Genomic DNA, 17,129 nt, shown 5'->3' with positions numbered 1-17,129 from the left:
TGCTTTTCCATTCTTTGTCAACAATTCTACCACGTGATCACTGGGACAGCATAACATCTTTGTCTAACCTATAAGTGGATAGGGAAAGCGCCATAAAAAAGTGTGGTTAACTGTTAGAGCTCCAAAACAATTAGGTTCACACAAACAAGGGGCTGTTTAACTATGAAGGAGCACACTGACAAGATTGAGGAATTTCAGAAATACTTCAAAACCCACAACAAATCCAAAGAATACTTGGGTCACACCTCCAAAGTTCATTCGGTAGGATGGAGCTGCGACGGTAAGCGGCTAGCTTCTGGGTCTTTCGACAAGTGCGTCTGCATCTACACCCTGGATAGGGACAGACTGGTGGGTCCCATTGTTTTGGACTAATTTAAATTTACTTGCAACGTTCGTAGAACAAGGAAACAGTTTTCAAAGGGCACGGAGGCTCGGTGGACCAACTCTGCTGGCATCAGACTAACGCGGACCTACTCAGCACTGCCAGTGGCGACAAGTCGGTAAGACTGTGGGATGCTCGAGTGCAAAAGTGCGTGGCAACCATAAACACAAAAGGGGAGAACATAAATATTACTTGGTCACCCAATGGAAATGCTATTGCAGTAGGAAATAAAGAGGATTTGGTCACTTTTATTGATGCGCGTACACACAAAATTGAGGCTGAGGAACAGTTTCACTTTGAAGTGAATGAAATCAGTTGGAATAACACCAGTGACTTGTTCTTTTTAACTAATGGCCAGGGTTGCATTCATATATTAAGGTAAACAGTTTGTGACATTAGTTTAAGGGTTTCTAATTGTTAATTCAGTTACCCAGAACTAAAAAAGCAGCACATAATTAAGGCCCATCCTGGAACATGTATTTGTATTGAGTTTGACCCTACGGGGAAGTATTTTGCTACAGGCAGTGCTGATGCTTTGGTATCTTTGTGGGATATTAATGAGTTGGCTTGCCGCCGAGTGTTTACGCGGTAATTTTACCTCCTTTCACACTGACAAAAATTCAAATTCAAACTTTTAGGATGGATTGGCCAGTGAGGACCATTTCCTTCAGTCATGATGGGCAATTATTAGCCTCTGCCTCTGAGGACATGCTTATCGATATTGGTGAGGCTTTAGAGCTCAGTTCAACTGAGATTTTAAGTGCCGTTTCTAGGTTATGTGGAAACGGGGGATAAGATTGCTGATGTAAGTGTAGAGGCGGCGACTTTTACAGTGGCCTGGCACCCCTCACAGTACCTGTTAGCTTACGCCTGCGATGACAAGGACAGCTACGATAGAAAAAGGGACGCCGGTAGCCTTAAAGTGTGGGGATTTCCTTCAGACTGACTTTAAAAGTTTTCACTTTTGTATAATTTTTTAATAAAATTACAACCGCCATTTTGTATGGTAGTCACGTGTGTCAATAACGCATCTCAATAGAGCAGTCATGTGATACTTTCTGCTTGTCAAAACTGTCATTTCCGGGGTATGACACTTGACAGTACGATTGTTTTCTTTTTTGAATTCCACAATGTGTGTTGTTTGTTAATAAAGCCTTATTTTAAACTAACTGGAAAGACCAGACTGAATAACGTTTTATAATAAATTCGGGAAGGTTCTCACAATTTTTAAGGAATAAACCTAACCTCAAAATGGACCCAGAAGATGAACCCAACTCGTATTTGAAGTTTCTGAACGATACAGAAGCCCCCAACGCTTTTCTGCTGGAAAACAACGAAGTGGGACTGTTTTCAGTGGAGCCCATGTTCACTGAAATCGGCACAACCGACTGGCCGCAAGAGGGTTTTCCCCTGTTGCTCACCCAAGGTCTAATCACTGAGGGGGTTTTGGAGGAGCAGCCTGAACCTGGGGTGGTTGTACAAACACCCCTTGAAGTGACCGAGTTACCCGGGGAGCAGGAAAACACTCATTCAGTCCCTGAGACTGATACTCCTGTACAAGAAACACCTGCAGAACCAATAAATTTAATTGACCAACTGTTTTGCAGTGTAACTGCGCACAAATGCAAAGTGTGTTCGTATTTATGTGAAGAATTAACCGAAATTCAAGAACACTTAACAAGTAAGCATTCAGAGTACTTAATAAGTGACCCCCAGGAATCTGTCTTGTTGTCCAGGTGTAGTAAAGATGAACCCAATCAGGCTGTAGTGATTTACATTTGTAGTGAATGCAATGTGGTTTTCACCAATAAAAATGACTTGAAAACTCACATGATCCAAGTAAGTGGCCTCCTAAACTGTTTTTTAAATCTTAAAGTGGAATTTCAGACTCACAAACTTGAAACAGTCAGTCCAAGCCCTGAAACAACTAAGGAAGCCCAGATAGATGACAGCAATATAGGATTAGTGAAGAAACAAGAGAAAATACTCCAACAAGTCAAGTGTACAGTGAAGGGTTGTACTGCAGGTTTTCCCTCTGATGAGCTATGTGACAAGCACAAAAAACTTCACATAGCCAACACAAAAAGCATGTTCAAGTGTTCAGAATGTGATAAAACCTTCAAATTGTGGGACATAGCCAGAAGTCACATGCATAGCAATCACGGCATTGACTTTGGCATGATTGTGTGTCCCATGTGTAGCTTGTTTAAGAGTTATCGGGCGGGTGAGTGATTTTAGTGTTTCACCGGTAAATGGCTATAACTAACAGGGCGCAGTGCGCGTGATCAGACACATGATGACGCATTCGGATCAGAAGCCTTTTCTATGTCCCGATTGCGGTTTGGCGTTTAAACAGTTGGCGCAGCTCAAAAACCACGAAGTGGTTCATAAAATGCCTGATGATGTAAGTCATATTTGCACTCTTAGTTGTGTTATCATAACCTCAATTGGATTTAAGATGCCCTTGTGGGCTAAAGTCAAGAAATGTACGAAATGCGATCGTTTTTTTTGCTAACTCTAAAAGCCTCAAATCTCATGTGAAAACGGTTCACGAGAAAATCAGACCTTTTATATGCAATATTTGTGGTCATAAGAGTTCCCGCAAGGCGATGCTAGAGGTCAGCACTTTCTCTTCTAATCTCAAACACACTCCAACTGTCAATTTTAGCTGCACATGCGTCAACACACCGCCTCTAAGCCGCACAAGTGCGACCACTGTCCCTTCCGGACAGGCGATCCCAACAGTTTACGAAAGCACACAATGCGACATTTAGGGGTAACTTTCCATTATTTCAAAAAAAAAAGGGGTGACATTTGACACCTTATTTTAGGCAGTAAGCTACCAGTGTCCCTACTGCACATACTCCTGCATTCAATCCTCGTCCATTAAGAGCCATTTACGGAACAAGCACAAGGACAAAGAAGGCGTGTACCGGTGCAAGTTTTGCGCCTACACTACCATTAATGAGGCTTTTTTGGCAGCCCACCTGAAACTGCACCAGACCTCCAGTGACAGTGGTGGACGTGGCCAACAGGAGGGCGGAGCTTCTCAACAAGACCACCATCTTATGGTAAGTTTGTTTCTTGGGAAAATCATCAATTAAACAACTAAACACATTTAGACTGATGAGGAGACACAAAACTGCTTTTTAACCACCGAGCCGCAAATAGAAGAGACAGTGGACGAAGGGGGGATTACCATACCGGCTGGCTTGGAGATGCCATTAGTCACCTGACAAAATGCCCAATTAAAATAATTAACAGAATAATAATTGTGTGTTTAATTTAAATAATCCAAGAGTAGCAAACCAGATACAAATTTTCCCTCTAAAAGAAATCACCAAATTAAAATTCCCTATTTTTTAGAAAAAATCTCTTAATCTGGCAACCCTGTTTGTAGACTAACCAAAATGGCGTCAAAAAAGAAGACTGACAAAACAAAACCTAACTTCACGTTAGTTCGTAAACCTGACGTGTTGATGTTTACATCAGCCGTTCGGCTGTCAAAATTTCCGTGTTTTTTTGCGTTTAAAAGCCCCAAAACGTCAGAGACCCCCAGCCCTTACGGATTTCACTTCAAAAAACATGTCCCTTGAAAGCCAGTACAACCTTAGAAGTCCAGGTAAGCCCCCAATTCAATCACCACCACCACAACTTAGATAAGTTTGTTATCACCTTAAAAAAACTAGGTGTAAAGCGTTTAATGCGCGAAGCCCTGGAACTGGCCAAACCCACCGAGGAATACTACGCTAGTCCCTTGGATGATAACCTGTTTGAGTGGCATTTTACAGTCAAGGGCCCCTCAGACACTGAGTTTGAGGGTGGGTTCTACCATGGAAGGATTCTGTTACCTCCTCAATACCCTATGCAGCCCCCTAACATAATCCTCTTAACCGTAAGTGCGTTATCATCTCAGATAAAAAAAAAACAAACTTTATTGGTTTAGCCTAATGGACGGTTTGAAGTGAACAAAAAAATCTGTTTGTCAATATCGGGATACCATCCTGAAACTTGGCAACCCTCCTGGTCCATAAGAACGGCCCTTTTGGCCTTAATAGCCTTCATGCCTACTAAAGGTGTTGGTACCATAGGATCTTTGGATTACACTCCAGAGGAAAGGCAAATATTAGCAAGGAAGTCCAAAACATGGGAGTGCCCCACTTGCGGGCCCATTGCTGATAAATTACTGTCAGGACAGGGTGCTACTCCCAAATTAACCGAAGAAGAGTCCAGTATGCTGGAGAATATTGCCTTGAAAGCTGAAGAAGAGGTTGTGGAGAAAAAGGAGAATGCTGGAGAAGAGGGAGTTGCTTTAAAGGTAAAATGCTTAAAGTTAGTAAGTTGAGTGTTACTAACTGAATAGTAAGGGTGGAGCTGTGCCTTTTGATCCTAGTCAAATAGAACAGGATGGACTGAGGCAAAGGCCAGTGACACAAATACAGCAAGAGCTAACTGATGAAATTCTGGCGGCCAGCATTGAGAGGAGCAAAAGGTGAGTAATCCCTTTCAAAGCTTTTTCTATTTATTAATTAATTTTGTCCCCATTAGAGACAAATTCTGGACTACAGTTATTTACGTCATAGTCCTGCTGATTGTCCTTCTGATCATCCGACGAGTATTTTTCACTTAGTGCCCAGGATGTGTTATTGAAATGTATATAGTGTTCAGTATTTCAGAAAAAAATCAGAAATGAAGGCCTTATTGGGGCCTCAAGGTGCATATAAAATTGTGATTTGCCTTTGTTACTAATTTTATAATAAAAGTAATATATTTAATCATTATTTACAAACTTTCTTGGGACTTTTCTTATTGTTATAGAAAATTTTTAAAACTTGATTGCATCCGCCAGTTGTCAAGAAAATGTAAAATACTTCCTATCTTATTAGAAAATCCAACTCTTACAGAGAGGGTAGGTAACATTTTCATTCCTTCACTCCTGATAATATGCTCGATTTTCTGACAAAATTGTATTTTGTATTAAGAGCACAGAAGTAGCACCAGGAAAATTTAATATTCTTGACAATTGGTGAATTAAGTTTTACTAAAATGTATCTCATCCTGTTTCTGTTCTCCTTATTATTCTACTCAACCACGGTAACGTTATAGGAAAAAAAGGTTAAACCGTATTAAATAAGTCGGGGTTTCTTTGGGGATTAGGAAGGAAACTTACCCCTGCTAGAAGTTGCTCTTGGTTCACAATCTGGCACTGGGCCCGGCAAGCCGGGCGGTTTTCCTCATATAACTCACCAAACTCAGGAACAACACAAATATGCAACTTAAACATTACTTTTGATACTTTTTGTGGTAAATTCGGATAGCGCAAAATAACTCAAACAATTTTGAAATTTTAAATTCAAAATGGATGTCATAGTGACAACCAGTAATTAGTAGTTTTCTTTCGGACACAAAGGTCACGTGTCCTCTGTACAATTTTGTAATCATGGGCCACGTGATTTTTAGAAAGAAAGTAAAGTGGCTCCCTCCAGCGGCAGATTTTATCGAACTAGCTTCTGGTCAAATGTCAAATTTGACAGTTACCAGTAAAAAAGTAAACAACACCGCAAAAACTAAAAACCTCTGAAAACTCGAAGTATTCCGCTAAAACTGGGCCCCATACGATGGCGTCCGCCTTGGAACAGTTCGTAAACTCGGTTCGCAGCCAATCCAGTCACGGTAAGCCCCGCAAAATGACGAAAGTGAGGTTATGAAAAGCGTGCGCCCCCTCAGGTAGTTTTAGAGAGCTCTACGATGTGATAACCAAGTCTAGCGAAGCCCTGGTGAAAAACGTTCAGCACCTGGACAACGTGTTGGAGACGTTGGACGTGCAACAGCACTCTTTAGGGTGGCTGGCAGTGTTACTGGCCAAGTTCAGTAGCCCTAATGTGTCCCTGCCCGATAACCGGTTCATGCAAGCTCAGGAGTTTATACTGAACTGTAATGTGGAGCAAGTACGCAGCGCCCCTGATTTATGTGAGCCACAAAAAGGTTGTCACCTCATCAAATTTGGTTGAGTGAAGGGTTTTAGTTGCAGAGTTTAGTCATCTTTTTACCACCTATCTGGTTGAACAGAAAGCAGCCATTAAGGGTATAAGCCTGCTCAAACAGGCTATAATACGGCTGAAATATTTGTCTGAAAACCAGTTGACGTCGATTCATGCCGATTTGTGTCAGTTGTGTTTGGTGGCAAAGTGTTTCAAGCCTGCTTTGCAGATTCTGGATGTGGATATTGTCAGTATCAGTCAAGAGGTGACGGGGCCAGGGCTCAGCAACCCTCAATTTGACGCCAAATATTTCCTCCTCTACTACTACTACGGTGGCAAAATCTACTTGGCTTTGCGCAATCTGGACAGAGCCTTATACTTCTTTGAAGTGGCTCTAACCACTCCCGCTCATGCAGTGTCTCACATTATGCTGGAAGCATACAAAAAGTTCATCCTAGTCTCCTTACTGCTGCATGGCAAGGTATGAGTGTGTTTTGTAAAGGTAAAGTGTTACATAAAGTGTGGTTAAGGTACAGCAAATCCCTAAGTACTCCTCCAAAGTGGTTATACGTTTCATCAAGCCCCTGTCGCAACAGTACAACGATTTTGCCAACGCCTTCACCACTAACAACTCGAGCGAACTGAACACCATAATAACCAGACACCAGGAAGTGTTTACCAGAGACCACAACATGGGTTTGGTGAAACAAGTAGCCTCGGTGCTGTACAAGAAAAACATACAGAGACTGACAAAAACTTTTCTCACGCTCAGTTTGTCGGACGTGGCGAGCCGAGTGGGGTTGCCAGGGCCGGCGGACGCGGAAAAGCACATCCTAAACATGGTCAGTAACACAAAACTTGTAATTTTCTAGCTAACTTTGCTCGTTAGATCGAAAACGGTCAAATCTACGCCACCATCAACCAGAAAGACGGTATGGTGGTGTTCAGTGACGAGCCGGACAAGTACAGTGGACCGGGGGTGCTTAAGACGTTGGAAGAGGAACTGATGCTCACTATGGAGTTTAATAATAGAATTTTGGCGATGGATGAAGAAATTCAGGTTGGTTGGACATTAACAAGAGTTTTGAGTGACTTAGGGTAGTTTTCAGGTGAATCCGCAATTTGTGAAAAAGTCTGTAGGGATTCAGGAGGAGGAGCAGCCCTCAAAGAGCACTTACACCATGTAGAAGCGTTAAAGTGAGATTTTTTTCTTAGTGTTAAGTTCCGATTTGTATTTTTGATTTCTTTCTAATAAATTTTAATTTACAATAATTATTTTTCTAAAAATCTGCGAAAAGTCTCTAATTTTTTTACTTCTAAAGGAGTTTTCTGAAAAACGCCATTTGTTTTGGCTTTCTAGGTGCCTATTCTTGAAATGAGAGAAGGCAGTTATCAAGAGAAAAATGTCTAGAATGTGACAGAACAAACTGACAATGGCGGGTTTCTGTCACATTCTTCAGACATTTTTCTCTTGATAACTCACTTCCCTCGTTTCAAGAATACGCACCCTGCTTACTGCTTACCAGAATTAGGGCACCAGGGTGCGTATTCTTGAAATGAGAGAAAACAGTTATCAAGAGAAAAGTGTCCAGAATGTGACTGAAACCTGCTATTGTCAGCTTTTTCTGTTACATTCTATCAAAACTTCTCTAGCAAGTCCTGCTTCCTGCTTAAAGAATTAGGACACTAAAGTGCAAATTCTTGAAATGAGAGAAGGGAGTTATCAAAAGAAAAGTGTCCAGAATGTGACAGAAATCTGCCATAGTCAGCTTCTTCTGTCACATTCTATCAAAACAACACACACAGTCAAGAGAAATACATCGAAAATATGTGTGATTCCAGTGTTGCCACATCTACATGAAATCAGCGGTGACAACGGATTTTTGTTAGTAAATCCCAACATTTTTCGATTCTTCTAGTTGATCTGCTTAATTTTTGTTCTAAAAAGTCTCTAAGTTTTGTCGTTTTCGAGATATTTATCATAAAACATTGAAATTTTCAATATTTTGATACATTTACCTGCTACAGCTTTCCAAATTTTGAAAATTTCAATATTTAATGCTAAATATCTTGAAAAAATTCAGAGACAAACTTTCCAGAACGAAAATAGTCGAAATCAAGTAACAGAATCGAAATACGGTATCACTCACCCTCATTTGCGCCGTTGCTTCGTTCAGACTGTGACAATACAAGTGAAACAAAATCACAGTCTGAACACACATAAACTTAGACGGTGCAAATGGCGGTTAATACCATTTCCGAACAAAAATCCGTGGTTGTCACTGAATTAATGTAGATTTGGCAACACTGCACAAACATATTTTCGATGTGTTTCTTACAGCCCTTTTGGTGATACATTTTAGTTTCCCCAGGCAACAAGTACAGGGTGTCTCATTATAAACCCTCTTTAAGTTTTTTATGATTTTAGAAAAAAAAAAATGTTTATACAAAAGTTTGTTCTAGACACCCTCTACCAAACTTTAGGGACAAATAAATGCTAAGCGCAAATAAATAGTTATATTCGGATAAGACGATAAAAAAGGACGTTTTTACGTTGTTTTCCCTAAAAAAAAAAATTTCCTACCTACAACTACTAGTTAACTATCACAATAGTCAAAAAAACTACAACAGGAAGACTGACAACGCTGCGTCAGAACGTTCGAGAATGCATCAATCATGCTAGTAAATCTCCTAAATTTGCTGAGCCTGGATTATAAAGAAAACAATAACCCCAAAATCCCCCCTTAAAACCCAAAAACAATATAAAAATTTTACGACCGACAAATCTAACAATAAATTAATAAAAAGCGCGCAAATACTGGAACAATGATAAGATTATGTTAGCAGTAAAAAAACAACAGTAAGTGCTCATCAGACCATCGGAACAGACGTGGCAACAGTGTTTTTGTTGCTGCTAATTTTCTTACTTTAAAATCACAAAATTTGTCAATATAAACTGTTGAAGGTGTTGGTGTTTCATTTCCTGTCCACCATCACCCCCAAGCCTTTTACAGCCACATGTACTAAAGTGACAGTGACATGCGGTAGGGAAAGGTTAAAACTTGCCTTTTAGAGGTGCGCTACCTCGCTAAAAGTGGCAACAGCGTCGCCTCCTGCTTGTCATCCAGGTTCGTCTTTAGGGTGTGCTTTTTCTCCCCCACCACCACCGACGATTGAGGATCTGTTAACAATGAGGGTTAGAGGTTAGAATGATATCAAGTATTGAGTTAGTTTTGTATGGTATTTCACGTTTTTCATGACATTAAAGACAGATACATTTTGTTATCAAAAAACGTCAAAGTGCAATTTAAGTGTCAGTTTATTTAAAGTGATATGTTATAAAGGATTAAAATCAGCCCTCCTTAGTTAAAATGGCAGAAGATCCGGCCTTCTCAGGCACCTCCTCCTTATTACCTGCGGTTCCAAGTAGACACTGAATGATGACGTGTAGAACGCCAGCGCATAAGGCGGCAATTCCAAAATACCGGAAAGTCACCTGACCGCTGACGCGGTTCATGGCTTGACCGCCCAGTAAACTCCCCAAAGACACGCCCACTCCTTCAAAGATCGCCCCCACCATACCCTATACAAACCAATCACGATTGCTGAGGTGTCACTAACCAATTACAACCACCACTCACCTGCATGGTGGCTTCGGTGCCCGACGGGGCAATAATACTGGCGTAGGAGGCCATGCACGCGTAGCACACGCCATACGTCAAACCGTTGCTAAACTCGATCGGTATAAACCACCAGGGATCGTCAATGACCGAGTAGAGCAGGAAGCGCACGCCCAACGTGAACAGGACCAAAGTCATTGCGTTCACGTGACCGATCACCTTCAAAATTTTGCCGGACAAAAAGAAAAAGGGCAGCTCGCCGCCCAGACATTGCACGCCCATCAGGACGCCTTTGAGGGTTTGGATGCGGGCGTCGTTGCGCGCCTCCCCCAGGTCTTCCACCATCCAGAGGAAGAAGTTCCACATGAGACCGGTGCACATGCCTACCACGACGCACCACCCCAAGAAAATCAGGATGCGCACGTTCACCAGCAGTTTGCCCACATCTTTTACAATGTTGGTGGACACTTTGATTTGGTTGTACTGCACATAATTCCAAACAATTATTAGTACATTTGTAGTGATGGGTAATTTACTAGTAGAGTAAATATTTTACCAGGAAAATTTGACCGGTAAATTACGAATACTGTGTTTCTGGAAGTTCAAATTTTGACACCGCTTTTTTCCCTGACTGTACCAAATTTTGTAATGTTTTTTCAGGTTATTGGATAGGTAATTTAATGAGGATTCCGAAAATGTGCTTAAAACACTAATTTTCTCACTCCAAGTGGGTTTACAGGCGATTTTGTCCCTGACTGTCCTTTCACACTGTGTTTCTGGCAGTTCAAACTTTGACACCACTTTTCTCCCTGACTGTACCAAATTTTCTAATGTTTTTCACGTTATTGAATAGGAAACTTAATGAGGATTCCAAAAATGTTCTTAAAAACATGATTCGGTTACTCCAAGTGGGTTTTACAGGCGATTTTGTCCCTGGCTGTCCTTAACAGTATTCAAATTTCAGAGATTTCTAAATTTGTAGAACCAAACAGTTTTTCCTAAATAACTCAAAAACGGTGAAAGTTACAAAAATATTGCAAGAAATCAAAAATGTTTCTAATCAACTCCTTAACCCAACACTGTAAATTTACAAGACCGTTTTTACTTCCAGTATACAGGGTGTGCATGAAAAGTATGGTGATTGACTGTTCTTGGTCACCCTGCACGCAATTTTTCAGATAGAATATTTTGCTCAACACCACTGGAAAGAGGAGCTCAAGACGGTTAATTTGAGTGGTTCAACCTCCCTGATTTGTGACACCCGCTGCTTTGACCCTAAATTACTCATTTATTTGACAAGTTACGTCAAAATGTCATAGAAAACAAAAAATAGAGCGAATTTCAAGCTTTCTAAAAATATCCCCACACGAGTTGATTGATCACACCGTTTGGCCGCTAGAGAGCGTCAAATTTCCTTCACCAAAAAATCACAAATTTTTTGACACACGTTGATTTGACTTCAAATTACGCCCTTATTTGACAAGTTACGTCAAAATGTCATAGAAAACAAAAGATAGATCAGATTTCAAGCTTTCCAAAAATGTCCCCACATGAGTTGATTGATCAGACCGTTTGGCCGCTAGAGGGCGTTAAAGTTTCTTAACCAAAAAATCACATATTTTTTGACACACGTTGATTTGACTTCAAATTACGCCCTTATTTGACAAGTTACGTCAAAATGTCATAGAAAACAAAAGATAGATCAGATTTCAAGCCTTCCAAAAATGTCCCCACATGAGTTGATTGATCAGACCGTTTGGCCGCTAGAGGGCGTTAAAGTTTCTTCACCATAAAATCACATATTTTTTGACACCCACTGCTTTGACCGTAAATTACTCCCTTATTTGACAAGTTACGTCAAAATGTCATAGAAAACAAAAGATAGAGCAGATTTCAAGCTTTCCAAAAATATCATTTTTTTTTCTGATTCCAAAAATTTCCTCAAAATCACAGTTGTCATGAATAATCCAACTGACTAAACGTCACGATGGCATAATTTGACAGTTGGTTAATATATTGTTTTGTTAAACTACGTCATTGTGACGTCAAATTTGCTTTCAAATATCACAAATTACAATTCCATTATCTTCGAAACAGCTAAACTAAATGTCAACTTAATATACATTTTTGGAATCAGAAAAAAAAGCTCTATCAATTGACCATATTCCATTAAAAACTTCCACCTGCAAAAATAAAGTTGCTGAAAAAAATCTTAAAGCATAAATCTGCTGTCAAGAATCAATGACAGTTCAGCTCACAAACTCACCTTGAGTGTTGTGGAAACGCCAAAATCCAAAATAAAAAACGCAGCTGACAGGTAAAAACAAATGGCGTAGTCCACGTAAGGTTTTCCGACGCTGGCCACATCCACCACCACCCCAGACAAGAGAGTAAAAATACCCCATCCCAGAGCGCCCCAGCATCTTTGATGCCCGTAACGATTAGGCCGATCGCCTTTACCATAATGTCAGTGTAAAACTCAGTCAGAACAGAAAAAAAAACCACTTACCAAGCAATTCAAAACAAATGGCGTCCGCTATACTGACGTTGACGGCTTGCCCCACCCAACCCACTATCATCAACGCCAAAAACACCCAAAACTGGTAGGTAGTGTAGGCCTCTTCAGTGGTGACGCGATTGTCTTTAAGCAGCAAATTTACATCCTGATCGTCACAATCTAAGGTGCACGTTGACGTGACACTGCCACTAGTACACTGCGGAGCGAATTGACTATCCCCAATTTTGATTTGTTCCACCACAAAATTTGCTAAACCACCATAGAGAGTGGTTTGATTTAAGGGCACTAGGGCAGTAAAGTTGACAGGATTAGTGCAGTGGTGCCAATCTGTGCACAATACCTCCAAACTTTCATTGGACATAGAACATAAAAACTGAAATTTCACTGAATTAATTACTCCCCCCAACATGAAAGCAAATTAGAATCACCTGGCATTGGGTGACATCATCTTTAGCCTGTATAATCTCTAAGAAAGTTGATCTAATGGTCAAATCTGAAGGGTTACTGAAAACCACCTGACTGCCTGCACAACTAAAGTCAGCAGACACATACGAAGGCAGTTTAGGAGAGTAAAAAATGCTCAAAAAAGCTGCCGCTGTCAACAGTTGGGCTGCAATTACATCACCAGTTACCACTCCAGTTAAACAATTAACAGTTTTAAGCTTACTGAACAGAAAAATAAATTTTTGTAGGTGAAAACGATCAGCAATGGCACCAAAAAGGGGTTTTGCAATCATTCCACTCACAGGCAAAATAGTGTATATTTGGCCTACTACAGCACTATTAAACCCCAGTTGTCTTGCATAGGTTGACAGGTATGGGGTTACTGGGCCAGTTGCTGTAAAACATTAAAAAAACCATAGATAAACAACTATTGTAAAATCCTAGTCTATATAATAACTAATCAGACAATAAGCAATAAAAATACAGATTAAATTATTTCCTATTGATTGTCAATTTGTTTAGCCTTGAAGTGATTAAGATGCTGGATTTGTACGTTTAACTGCCAACTCTTCATAGGTAGTCCAAACACTTATCACCACACCATTAAACATTAAACTACATAATTAAGGTGATAGTGTAATCATAGCTTATGAAGTTTTACTACCACAAAAACAAGGTTTTAATACCTACCAGCATTCCATAAAAAATAATGGCCCTTCATAGGCACTAAAGCCTTGTTCACCTCAAGTTTCATCCTCATCGTAAAACGTTACCGGGCTGTTTTAAACAGGGGCTCTCCTAAACGCCGGCACTTAACCTCAAAATCGTTTTCAAAGGGCTCTAGTCCTTATGTAATTGTGCATAGCTCAATGGACGTGCTTAAGGAGGTCGGCGCGCACCTGGATGCCTGTCCGAATGCTTTGAAACACCAAACTAACACTAAATTTGTGATTACATTACTGATTGTGAAATGTTGATTTTAGGAGGTAATTGAATATTTCTGCCCTACTTCTGTCAATGTCAAGGTGACCGCCATGTTGGTTTTTTTTGCATTCTGAGATATGACAGAAAGTGTGGAAATGCGCTGTTGTCTAGTTGCTTACTCCAATTCCACATCACATTCCCCTCCAGCTGTTTCCACTTTAATAATTTTTTTAGCATTTTGCTTGAGAATTTTTGAATTACCAGTATACAAAGATTGGGATAGCTTTTTCTCGTAAAGTTATTAAAAAATGTCCAAATAATCCTTGAAATCACAGAAAAAAAAAGGGCAACACTGCATTTTCTGTGGTAGCGGCAAATTCAAAAAAACATAACCTCAACGCGTCCTTGGACGCGCCAGCTGATTATCCACTTACTTTACTACCATAATTCATTATTATCATTGCGTAAAATACACCAGAAAAAAATCTGCTCGTAATGTCGCGATAAGATCAAGTGGATAAACAAACCGTGAACTCAAGGTTCAACTGTAAAAGAGAATGTTTTCCTAAAAACGCTACAACGCTGCAGAGAACATGTCACGACAAGGGGGCACCGTGGTGGTGGGTATCAGTGGGGCGACGTGCAGCGGCAAAACCACCACAGCCCTACAATTGCACCGACTGTTGCCCCGAAGCCGGATATTCAGCCAGGACAACTATTTTCTGCCTGTGGATGATCCGAAGCATGTTTGGATACCAGAGCTCCAGCACATCAACTGGGACATTATCACCTCTTTGGATATGGACCGAATGACCAGGGACGTGCAACGTGAAGTGAATTGGCCTGAAATTCTACCAACTCTACAGTCTACAGTGGATGTGGAGGCCAAGTTCAAGGATGTTATATCAAGAATAGTGGAGAGTCAGTGTTCTATAGTGATTGTTGAGGGGTTTTGCATATTCAATTACAAGCCTCTGGCTGAATTGTGTCAGTTAAAGTACTACTTTACTTTGGACTATACTGAGTGCTTTAAAAGGCGCATTAGACGAGTGTATGAACCCCCTGATGTTCCAGGTTACTTTGAGAAGTGTGTATGGCCTGAACATTTAAAACAACTTGCTGAAGTTAAGCGTGAAGTCAGTGGAGTTAGGTTTTTTAATGAGAATAGCACCAGTGAGTTGGTGGCTATTTTAGGGGACATTGCTGAGGCAGTAGCCAAATAATGTGTACAGTTCTTGCCTTAATCTTTTGTACAAAATTAAAAAATTTAAGTTTATGAGTGTTTGCAGATTATGATACTTACCTTTACTACCCAGTAAAAGTAGAATTAGGCACAAAGTGCTAGGGGAGTGTTAGTCCTGTCTTAAAGGATTTCTACATAAAATACAAACTAGATTAGAGTAGATTAAAGTGTATTTGGACCTAATTGAAAAGGAGATAAGAGAATAACAATCTTCGTGTATTGTGGGTTGTGGTAGCTTCAGGGGTCAGAGCGTCTAGCCACAATCTGTCAAGAAGTGTCACTACTGTCAGTCTGTAATTACTGTCAGCAAAGCACAGTCCGTGTCGGCTTTTTCTACTAATTTCTAGTCTTTCCATGTGGAATATTTGGTGATTGTATCAACTAAAATTGAACTACTCGAATCGGAGCCCTAGTGACAAAAATGCCGCCCAAAAAAGCTGCGGGGGCCGCAGCCCCAAGCAAAAAAACTGAACAAAAAAAAAAAGAGAAAGTGATTGAGGTTGGAATCTTCCCCCCCAATATTTACAACCCCTTTTAGTGTACTAATCATCTTGTAGGACAAAACGTTCGGTTTGAAGAATAAAAAAGGTGCCAAACAGCAAAAATTCATTCAGCAGGTGGAAAAACAGGTAAAATCTGGGGGTGTGCATCCTTTGAAAGAGGTCACCAAGAAAACAGACAAGGAATTGAAACTGAAAGAGCAAAAGGAGCTGGCTTTGTTGTTTAAGCCTGTTCAATCCCAGAAGATTGAGAAAGGTGAGCTGACTTTAATTTAACTGCAAACCAGGTGAGAGTTATGTAAAAAAACAGGTGCGGACCCGAAGTCTATTGTGTGTGCCTTCTTCAAACAAGGACAGTGTGGCAAAGGGGATAGATGTAAGTTTTCTCATGATTTAACTATTGAACGTAAGGCGGAGAAGCGCTCTCTGTATGTGGATATGCGTGATGATGATGATGAGAATGACACCATGGAAAATTGGGATGAAGACAAACTTAAAGAAGTAATAGAGAAAAAACATGGAGCTGGAAGCAAAATGCCTACAACTGATATTGTACTCAAATCATTTATTTACCTTGAAACATGTCAGTACTATGGATTTGTTTTAGATTTGTAAACACTTTTTGGAGGCAGTGGAAAAATCTAAGTATGGCTGGTTCTGGCAGTGCCCCACTGGAGAAAGTTGTATTTACAGACACGCCCTACCACCGGGCTTTGTACTGAAGCGCGACAAAAAGGCTTTAGATAAAAAAGATGAAATCACTTTAGAAGAGTTGATTGAAAAAGAGAGAGCAGCTTTGGGCCCCACTCAAACTAAAGTGACTTTGGAAACTTTTTTGGCATGGAAAAAGCGGAAAATTCAGGAGAAAAAAGACGCCGCTAAAAAAGATGAGGACAAAAAACGCAGCGACTACAAAGCTGGAAGACAAGTGGGTCTATCCGGGAGGGAAATGTTCAGTTTCAACCCTGAAATGGCTGCCGAAAACGATCTTGAAGATGGTGATGAAGCCTTTGACTCCTCCCTATACCGCAACAATGATGAAGATGAAGACACAGTGGAGTATAAAGAGATTAATTTGGATATTTTGGGAAATGATGCCTCTGACGTGAGTATAGGAGTGAAAGTGATGGGTGGAGTTGGTTATTGGATTTTTAGGTGGATGGTACGGGCACAGTGGCTACAGAGGACAGGTTTCAAGCTTCAAGTAGCAATACAAACACTCAGGATGTCCCTATAAATGAAAATTTGTTCTTGGAAGAAGACCTGGATGCCTTGGAAGACTTGGAGCTAGATGATTAATTTTAACAGGTCTAGCACAGGCCAATCGGATAATTTATTTCCTTAATTATTATTAGATTGTTTTTAAGCTCCAACTTTATTTTTTAATTAGTGTAAATAAAAAATGTTATTTAGCTCTGTCTCATTTTAATTCATTCTGATAAAGGAAGATGGCGCAGTTTATCTCTGTCAAACTGTGATATGAGAGAAAGAGAGAAGGCAATATAAATAATTAGCTG

The 17,129-nt window shown here is 40.3% G+C and overlaps 7 protein-coding genes across 8 annotated transcripts; 6 read left to right on the top strand and 1 right to left on the bottom strand.

The window, feature by feature from the left end:
- Window positions 1-20: 20 nt before the first annotated feature.
- On the top strand, window positions 21-1,391 carry tex (THO complex 3 homolog tex). The gene is made up of 5 exons (XM_081984235.1): window positions 21-348; window positions 399-760; window positions 809-970; window positions 1,021-1,106; window positions 1,156-1,391. Exons 1-5 carry the CDS (start codon window positions 163-165, stop codon window positions 1,326-1,328), a joined length of 969 nt encoding a protein of 322 aa, XP_081840361.1. The 5' UTR covers window positions 21-162; the 3' UTR covers window positions 1,329-1,391.
- A 103-nt stretch (window positions 1,392-1,494) lies between these two features.
- Window positions 1,495-3,654, top strand: LOC145732110 (uncharacterized). The gene is given in 8 exon segments (XM_081984178.1): window positions 1,495-2,221; window positions 2,270-2,606; window positions 2,659-2,786; window positions 2,841-2,885; window positions 2,887-3,000; window positions 3,051-3,158; window positions 3,214-3,453; window positions 3,505-3,654. Coding segments are annotated over 8 exon segments (1,674 nt in total). The 5' UTR covers window positions 1,495-1,633; the 3' UTR covers window positions 3,619-3,654.
- A 190-nt stretch (window positions 3,655-3,844) lies between these two features.
- LOC145732161 (ubiquitin-conjugating enzyme E2 J1-like) lies at window positions 3,845-5,175 on the top strand. The gene is made up of 5 exons (XM_081984260.1): window positions 3,845-4,004; window positions 4,072-4,277; window positions 4,329-4,700; window positions 4,750-4,874; window positions 4,931-5,175. The coding sequence occupies exons 1-5, from the start codon at window positions 3,968-3,970 to the stop codon at window positions 5,010-5,012; spliced, it is 822 nt and encodes a 273-aa protein (XP_081840386.1). The 5' UTR covers window positions 3,845-3,967; the 3' UTR covers window positions 5,013-5,175.
- Window positions 5,176-5,900: 725 nt separating this feature from the next.
- CSN3 (COP9 signalosome subunit 3) lies at window positions 5,901-7,635 on the top strand. 2 transcript variants are annotated; one of them, XM_081984201.1, is made up of 6 exons: window positions 5,901-6,055; window positions 6,110-6,352; window positions 6,408-6,844; window positions 6,900-7,205; window positions 7,253-7,423; window positions 7,473-7,635. In XM_081984201.1, exons 1-6 carry the CDS (start codon window positions 6,001-6,003, stop codon window positions 7,548-7,550), a joined length of 1,290 nt encoding a protein of 429 aa, XP_081840327.1. In that variant the 5' UTR covers window positions 5,901-6,000; the 3' UTR covers window positions 7,551-7,635. The 2 variants fall into 2 exon arrangements, with proteins under 2 accessions (XP_081840327.1, XP_081840326.1); XM_081984200.1 differs by having other exon boundaries at window positions 6,894-7,205.
- A 1,231-nt stretch (window positions 7,636-8,866) lies between these two features.
- Sugb (Sugar baby transporter) lies at window positions 8,867-13,951 on the bottom strand. The gene is made up of 8 exons (XM_081984176.1): window positions 13,636-13,951; window positions 13,169-13,339; window positions 12,930-13,111; window positions 12,493-12,874; window positions 12,250-12,437; window positions 10,005-10,466; window positions 9,778-9,946; window positions 8,867-9,544 (listed from the first exon to the last, which is right to left on the bottom strand). Exons 1-8 carry the CDS (start codon window positions 13,703-13,705, stop codon window positions 9,444-9,446), a joined length of 1,725 nt encoding a protein of 574 aa, XP_081840302.1. The 5' UTR covers window positions 13,706-13,951; the 3' UTR covers window positions 8,867-9,443.
- Window positions 13,952-14,249: 298 nt separating this feature from the next.
- LOC145732173 (nicotinamide riboside kinase 1) lies at window positions 14,250-15,145 on the top strand. The gene has a single exon (XM_081984282.1). The coding sequence runs from the start codon at window positions 14,463-14,465 to the stop codon at window positions 15,090-15,092; it is 630 nt and encodes a 209-aa protein (XP_081840408.1). The 5' UTR covers window positions 14,250-14,462; the 3' UTR covers window positions 15,093-15,145.
- Window positions 15,146-15,392: 247 nt separating this feature from the next.
- Window positions 15,393-17,022, top strand: LOC145732139 (zinc finger CCCH domain-containing protein 15 homolog). Its single transcript, XM_081984220.1, has 5 exons — window positions 15,393-15,611; window positions 15,670-15,868; window positions 15,923-16,164; window positions 16,220-16,717; window positions 16,768-17,022. The coding sequence occupies exons 1-5, from the start codon at window positions 15,534-15,536 to the stop codon at window positions 16,909-16,911; spliced, it is 1,161 nt and encodes a 386-aa protein (XP_081840346.1). The 5' UTR covers window positions 15,393-15,533; the 3' UTR covers window positions 16,912-17,022.
- Window positions 17,023-17,129: the final 107 nt, after the last annotated feature.

Source organism: Ips typographus, linkage group LG7 (genome assembly GCF_016097725.1).
Source record: "Ips typographus isolate SLU linkage group LG7, UJ_Ityp_2.0, whole genome shotgun sequence".
NCBI classification, from domain to species: domain Eukaryota; kingdom Metazoa; phylum Arthropoda; class Insecta; order Coleoptera; family Curculionidae; genus Ips; species Ips typographus.
This window is presented reverse-complemented; position numbering and strand designations above follow the sequence as displayed.